The sequence below is a fragment of the Pteropus vampyrus genome, unplaced genomic scaffold (genome assembly GCF_000151845.1).
Source record: "Pteropus vampyrus isolate Shadow unplaced genomic scaffold, Pvam_2.0 Scaffold482, whole genome shotgun sequence".
NCBI classification, from domain to species: Eukaryota; Metazoa; Chordata; class Mammalia; order Chiroptera; family Pteropodidae; genus Pteropus; species Pteropus vampyrus.
Window position 1 is genome coordinate 63764 of NW_011889263.1, and position 7785 is coordinate 71548.

At 44.0% G+C, this 7785-nt stretch overlaps 1 protein-coding gene across 1 annotated transcript in view; it reads left to right on the top strand.

The window, feature by feature from the left end:
- The first annotated feature begins 1054 nt into the window (after window positions 1-1054).
- The window catches only part of LOC105307154 (zinc finger protein 791), a 23956-nt gene continuing 17225 nt past the window's right edge, over window positions 1055-7785 (top strand). The window contains 1 exon segment of the mRNA XM_011382513.2: window positions 1055-1230. Coding sequence (XP_011380815.2) covers window positions 1228-1230 — 3 coding nt within the window. The 5' untranslated portion in view covers window positions 1055-1227.

Below are 7785 nucleotides of genomic sequence, written 5' to 3' on the forward strand. Positions count from 1 at the left end.
TACTACTCAACCAAACCTTGGGTGGGGTTAGGAAGTCCACCTTTCTCTACAGATTGTAGGAAATGTAACACAATGTGTGTATTACAGTATACTTTGCTTATTTGTTCTGTAGGTAAATCCTCCAGATCTTTTCATACCAATACCCTTTGTCTTAAAAGAAGGAAAAAAAGTACATATTATGATGAATCTATATAACCCATTCTTTCTAGACACGGCTTGTTACTAATTTTTGCTGCCAAAATCATTAATGAAAACTTGGATTGCCACATTATGGGACGAACATATGCAAATTATGTTCTTTTTCAACCTTAACTCTTAATTTTTTATCATCAAATATATATTCAGAACAGACTGTACAAACCGTGTGGTGGTAAGACTTAATAATAACAATATGAACATCCTTGGAATCATCAAGATTCATAAGTGGCCTGTGGGCAGTGGCGAGGGTGTCCTGATGTCCCCGCTCCTGACTCATCTCTGTCCTGCCCCATAGACAACCACTGTCCTGATTCTTCTCCATACCTTTGCCATCTATTATTTTTCACTAAGCAGTGTTCTTTCAGTTTTGCCTTTGACCTTTCACTGGATGAGTATTAAAGATTTTCCAGTGATTACTTTGCCTCATATGTTTCACACATGTTGGCATCTGAGGCGTCGGACTTGGACTAGGTCTGGGGGTTCAAACTTCCCACCAGAGCCTAGTGTCCCTGAGACCACAGGAGTGTAATTTAAAGAACCAGATGAGTGGGGGCAAGGGCAACCTCTCTCTGATGGAACAAGATCAAGATGGAGCCAGACCCATCATTATGTATGGTAAGGTTACTTTTAAGTGTCTGTGATTGTAAATAAGGGTCACAGTTCCGTCGAGTGGCCTGGCGGCCTTATAGTTAAACACGGTGTCATTAAAGAGGACAGGTTCTGACTTACTGCCAAGACGAGGTCGGCTCAACGGTGAGACCTCTGGCCTGCTGTCACTCAGGCGGGAAAAGGTGGGGCTTTGCGAACTGTCCAATCAGAGGATTCGCAAGTAACGTACGTGAGGGCGGAGCTCTGATTACGGCATGGTTGGCGTGGACTGCGTACTCATCACTTCTCTCTCCAGCCCCGCTGGGATCCTCCCTGGCTACCCTTAAAGGCCTTAGGCGGCTCTGCCCCATCCTCTGCCGCTGTGACCTGCACTTGCCGCAAGAGTCGTACAGTGGAAGACAGGGAACCCCAGAAACAGAAATGGTGAGCGTGTGGGGCTGGGTGTTGGACGATGGGGAAGTAGGGGTTGGTGGAACCAGTGTGGCAGGACCTGGCCTCTTTGCGGTCACTCCGGAGTTTTCGGACACAAGTCCGCAGAGATTGCGGCACGCAGCGTCCCGGCTCCGCCCGCAGCCGGAACCCGCAGGAGTGTTTTCCGATCGCTGTGCGGCCGCATCTCCCCCAGAATTTGCGGTGACCACCGGGAGGGTTAATAGGGGGACAATCGCAACTCAGTCTCTGGGTTTCCTGCATGGCAGGAGCTGTGGTCTGTGGGGACTCCAGGCCCTCCTTTCTCCCCAGCGACACTCATTTTTTCCTGAGCTTTCCAGGTGTTTGAGGAGCAGGGCCTCAATCCACGACCTTCTTCCCAGCCTAGATCTTCCTGGGACTGGAAGTAAATCCCTAAAATTCCAGATCTTTCCCCGACATTTCCGATCGCCATCTTCTCCTCTCCAGTTCACAGTACCATATTAACTGTTTGTCCTCCGTGATGCATTTCACACTATGCAGTATTTTGTTTATCATTTCTCCACGCAGGCATGGATGGCCCTTTTTAAAGCTTTATTTTTGGTCTATGGATGTTTTACATAGAGAAAAGTCAAGAATAATTAGGTGGAACTGTGTTATATAAAAAACCTCGTGCCTCTCCCCCCAGGATCTTTTCTGGGCACAGACATCCTACGGGTGTCCCTTTTTGGAAACTTTCCTGGGCGATCGGTCCTTACATCACAGTTCCAGGTCAGCACTGCTCCTCTCTGGGTTTGTGACTTTACTCACTTTCTAAAGAGGCAAGAAAGAGGTGAATTTCAAGGGGCGGGGGAATTCCATTATTGCATTCCATTTGTTGAGGTTTTTTTCCTTTTTTTTTTTTTCCATGAATGGGTATGGTAACATTCTGAGATCTTTTCTTTTGGGTAATTCCAAATGCAGTAGCTGGGCTTAGACTCACAACACCTAGAAGTATATTCAGTATGATTGTTTTCCAAACGATTATGTGCCATGGAAATAATTAAATGACATTTATTTTCAAAAAGGAATCAATATTTGCAGGTTTTCTTGTTGACCTAGAAAAACACCTTACAATTTTCTTCCATCCTTTACACATAAACACTGGATTTGAGTGATTTTACTGGATTGTTCAAACACTGGACTTGTGTATTTAAAATATCACTTGTGGTCCAGAGCAACTCAGTAGAAAACAGAAGCCTGAGGTCAGTGTCTCCACGCTAAGGCCCCCTTGACCTGCAAAGGCAAGAACTTAAAGTCCCAGTGCTTCTCCCTGGGGAGGCTTCCCCTGCAGGTGTCCTACCTGCTCAAACCCACCATGGAAGAAGCCTTTCTGCTGACAGAAGCTGCCCTCGAGAGCTGGGGGTGCAGGGGTTGGGGGCAGTGATTACCTTTCAAAGGTTGTAACTGTTTCTAGACATATGCTTCAGTGTTGCAGCCACAGTGTAAGTGCACTCAGAGTAATTTGTGGAAGTTGAGAAAGTCTGTGAAGGTCAGTTCTGTCTTTTAGACAAAGGGTTTATGAATCTGGGAGTTTTTCTGAGTGAGAACCTTACACTGAATCTGGCTAAGAGTTTCCTCACTTGTGAGAATTAAAGCCTGAGAAAGAGGGGCTTTGCATCACCTCAGGAGGGCATGTGGAGCTTCCAGAGATCATTCCTGTGGCTACTCAGGTGTCCCCCAGCCTTCCATCATCAGGGACCAACCTACTTTAAGGATTGTATCCCAGCAAGGGTAGTGTGGACTACAAGCTTGAGAATATGGGTTTTCTTCTGAACTGTGGTAAGCAGACTGCTTGTCTCACCCGATTCAAAGATTTGCATTTCTTTCTTTGGATACTCATAATACTGCATTTTGCTTCTCTGAACTGTAGGTTTCCTTAGCAGTTTGTCATATTATTTCCTGGGTGAGTGTGTAAGATTTGTAGTTCTTGGGCTTTGAAAATGTAAATTGATTGAGAGAAACATAGGAGTAAGGCAAGAAATTCTGGAACTAAACAAAATATTTGTTCCTTTTAGGCAAGAGGGCCTCACGATATGAGACGGGTGTATTTGTGCTCTCAGGTAGATTTTTTTTACATTTTAGGTCAAATTTGGTATGTGCATGTCCCTAGAGAGCTCTAAAAATTTAAATGCTATAATATTGCTTAGGCATAAGGGAAATGAATTCCTATTTTAATTGATAGGAGAAAAACTACTCAAAACTTAATAAATCTTTGAAAATCCTGATGTATTTAATGGATTAGGCCCAAATCCCTAGTGTATTATAATGCGCTTTTATTCTTGAAATAACCCCCATGTGATATATAAGGAAAAACGATCATGCCTCTTCTTATTTTGGTTAGAAGGAGACTTGAGATTTTTCATTTTTTATGATTTAAACTTGTGTAAGCATTAGCATTTAAAGAATTAAATCTTAGACTTGTTTCCTATGTGGAAAAGAAAAAAATGGATAAATTTAAAATTAAATTTTAAAAGCAAAAGTAATTTCAAATAAAGGCTATTAAATAGAATAAATATGGTTTATATGTATTACTCAGCTTTTAAAAAATAATGCACTCAACAGTTAGCCAAAGTCGTAAGATAAGATCTGAAGTTGACTCACCACCTGAAAATCCTGGTCCCCTCCAGACTGGCTTCAGCCACCCCCAATAACCAGTGTTGAATTTCTTGATCATCCTGTTGTTTCTTTATATGAAAGCAAGCAATTGTGAGTGCATATTTTTCTTACTCACCTTTGTGCTTATAATGAGCAGTTGGACTCCCACGCTTTCTGATATCTGACTGCTCATGGCTGAAGCCTCCCCCTCCCTCTGCCCCTTGAGCCCCTACCTGGACAAGCTGATGAGAAAGTCTGGGTGATCTCTCCTATGGAGATGGCAAGAAATTCAAATCACACAAGCCCCTGCCCTTGGGCGAGGATTCTTGCCCCAGCCCCAACCCACAACCACAGTGGACACCCAGGCCAGGCTCCTTTCCTTGCTGTCTGAAGCCAGTTCAGAGCTGCTTGAGAGGCCGCCCTGCCCTCCCCCTGGGAACTCAAGTTATGTGATCACAGGCCTCTTCCTACCACTCCTGATGTGTGCGTGTGTACATACGTACGTATATATGTACGTGTGTGCATACCACATTGTCATCAGTCTCAAGGGAACCACCCCTCTGCAGGTGACCATACAGTTGGCTCCATGAGCAGCATGGCTTGACATGACTACCCCGTGGGTCCTTGTCTCGCTCTGACCTGCTCGCCTGCTCTGCTGCCTGGTGGTGGCCGCACTGTGGGCTGCTGGAGACTGGGGTGCTGGGGCTGTGAGCTGTGCCGCCCCATGGGGCAGCATGGACCCTGCCAAAGCCCAGTTCTGTATGCAGCCAGACAGAGTGTGCAGGTTCAAGAATTCCTAGGCCTTTGGGAGCAGAAGTGCAGGCTCGGGGCCCTCAAATTAATCCCGGGTTGATGTCTTTGTTGAGATGTATCAGAGTGAAGCTGTGACAGAGGCTTGATTAGCCCAGACGTAGAAGACACAGGTGGGAGAGGGGGTCTATGTCCTGCATAAGAGGTGGGCCCTTTGGGTGTTCGCTCCTCAAAGAGCAGTTCTGTGAATGAATGAATGAATGAATGAATGAGTGAATGAATATTAAAAAATAAAAAGAGAGAGAAGAGGGAAAGGCAGCCAGTGGTGGCAGGCTGATCCACACGCGTTTGTTTCCACACTCCTGATTCCAAAGGGATCCCGCTAAATTTAAGCAAGATGCCCCCAATAATATTAGAGGAGTTACTGAATAAATACAGAGTGCAAATAGGGATGTTTCACCTTAACCCTGAGAACTGTGGTCTTACCTAAATTCTCCATGGTCATAGCATCCATTGTCTTAAAATAGACCACAACGAGCAGGATAGGTCTGAGCCAATGAGTTATAAATTAAATTGTAATGTAGTCTTTGACAGTTTCAAATTATACTAACAAAATGGGACCCCTAATGTAACTTAAACAGGGCCTGGAAGGATTGTGAACCACTGTGCACCTGTTCAGTGAAGAAGTAACGATTACCCCTCTGCTCCATTGAACAGCTGAATTTGGCCTTTTTTTTTTTTTTTAAGATAGCAGGTTTGAATTTATTTAACTTTATAGAATAAATTTCTGAATGAGCTTAACATGCTGGAAGATCCTGTGCTGCCTGGTGGAAGAGCAGTCTTTTAGATAACTTAGTAACTTTTTATTAAAATCATAAATAGTTATTACCCCATCTAACTATAGTTGGCAAAGATGAATTTTTAGTTGACCTGACCTTCAGCCTGGAAAGAATAAATGACACCTCATTGCATAACTGCACTCTCAACACTGTGGTCGCACCAAATCAGTCCCTATTCCCAGCCCCCAACGTTATGGAAATTATTTACTGCACCCACTTAGCAACTGGTAAATATCCTACTGTCACACATTTGACTCTGCTTGTTCTACTCAGTACCTATGTCAGTAGCCTCTCAGCTGCCGGTGGCCTTTACCTTTGAAGGAACATGATTCGCCTTTACCTGGCTCCCTTCAGGGAACCTCAGCACCACTGCCACCATACACAGTCTCTGCAGGGAAGGTCTGAGCTGTATCCACCTTGCTTCAGGAGCACAGGTGTGATGTTGAACTAATGACATCTATTGAGGATTTCAGGACATAAAAATTTTGACAGAGCTCATAAAAAGGTAAGAGGCCAGTATTATGTAAATGAGGTGAGGCCCTGGTACCTTGTTTAAATTCCTAAAAAGTGTTTGGTAATCTGAGCCCTGCTCCCTCCTTGTCGTGGTGAAGAAATAGCTGTTGTCCCTCTCAGCACCCACAACATTATCTGGATCCTTTGGTGTTCTGGAGGCAGCATGTTCTTTGTTTACACACTGTACTTGAATCTATTTATACTGTTTCTTGCAGACTGGCCCATCTCAAATGGGTATCCCAACAACAAAACAGAAAGGCTCTGGACTTGGTCACATTGCCAGGCAACAGGTTCTCACAGTGCTGTCAGACTGTTTCACAATAGGGGCTTCAGTGACCTCCTCTCATGCCTCTCAGAGTGACCCATAATGGCCTTAAGTTCTCCATAAGCTTCTGATGCAAGAAACTGCTGTAGGCCCCAAACTGTATGCCATTAGAGCTGCAGTTGTCACTGCTTTAGAGCTGTCCTAAAAATATCCCTGAGCATGTGACCCCTTAGGGAGCTGCCTGTTATGCCTTGAGACCCATAAACAGTACCCCAAGAACTCAGATCAGCTATAGAGACCTCTTGAGATAAGATAGAGCTAAACCTGGCCCTCTGGCATGTCTTGCCTACAGGAGGGGGGTGGCCTCCCCTCTTCTCAGTCCCTTGCCAGGTGCTATGGAGCTAGAAGAGGTCACCCATTTTCCTGGAAAGCGTCAGGATTTTCTGAGTAAAAAGACTTTAGGGACAACATCGCCTCATTCATACACGGTGGAGTTCAGGCAGAGTTTCTGCTTTTATTCCTCAATTGGGACAGCCTTTTAAAGAATGAGACTCAAGGGTCCACACGACTGACCAAACATCAGGCAGTCATCTTAGCACTGGGCAACATTTGGCTTCATCAGCCATGTTTACAGACTCCTGGGTGATTTCCTACAAGTTGCCGTTTTGTGGTAAAACAATTCTGGGACTGTCTTGCCTCACAGTTACCCATAATATAAATCAAAGTAACACCTGTCTCTGCATATACTAAGGCCATAATACGAGGCCTCACAGGACACTCCTTCTCCATGTGGTAGCATAGACTCTGCTGATAGTAAAAAAGGAACTCATTTCACTTCTCAGAAAATAGAGTGCTGGGCTCTCGAAAAAGGCATTCAATGGAAGTTTCTCCTCCCAAGTCTCAGGGTGTAGGCCTCATAGAATACAGTAATGGTTTACAGAAATAACTTCAAATCAGTTGAATGAAAGATGGCCTCTTTCAGTCATCAGTCATGCCTATTACTGCATCTTTCTTCATCTTTTTTCTTCTTGGTAGACTTGGCTTTTCTTTACAGCAGTTTTAGGTTTACAGAAAACTTGATCAGAAAGTATGGAGCGCTCCTATATAACCTCTCTTCCTCCACACAGTTTGCCCTAATTTTTATATCTTAGATCACTTTGGTATCTTTGATATAATTTCTGAACCAATATCAATGCATTAAAGTCCGCAGCTTACATTGAGTGTAGTACAGTCTCTGGGCTTCAGCTGATGTAAAATGGTGCGTGTCCATCTTCCCTGTATCCTGTAGAATACTTTAACTACCTTAAAAATCCCCTGCCATCTGCCTACTCATTCATTCCTCTCTCTCACCCCCAAATCTCTGGCAACCAGCTTTGCTCTTTCCAGAACTTTGCTTGGAATCATATAGTGTGTAGCCATGTCATATTGGCTGCTTACACTAAACAATATGATTTTAAAGTCTCCGTGTCTTTTTTGGCTTGATACCTCATTTCCTTTTATCACTGAATAATAATTCATCATATGGATGTTCCAGTAACTATTTTTCCATTCTCCTATTAGAGGATA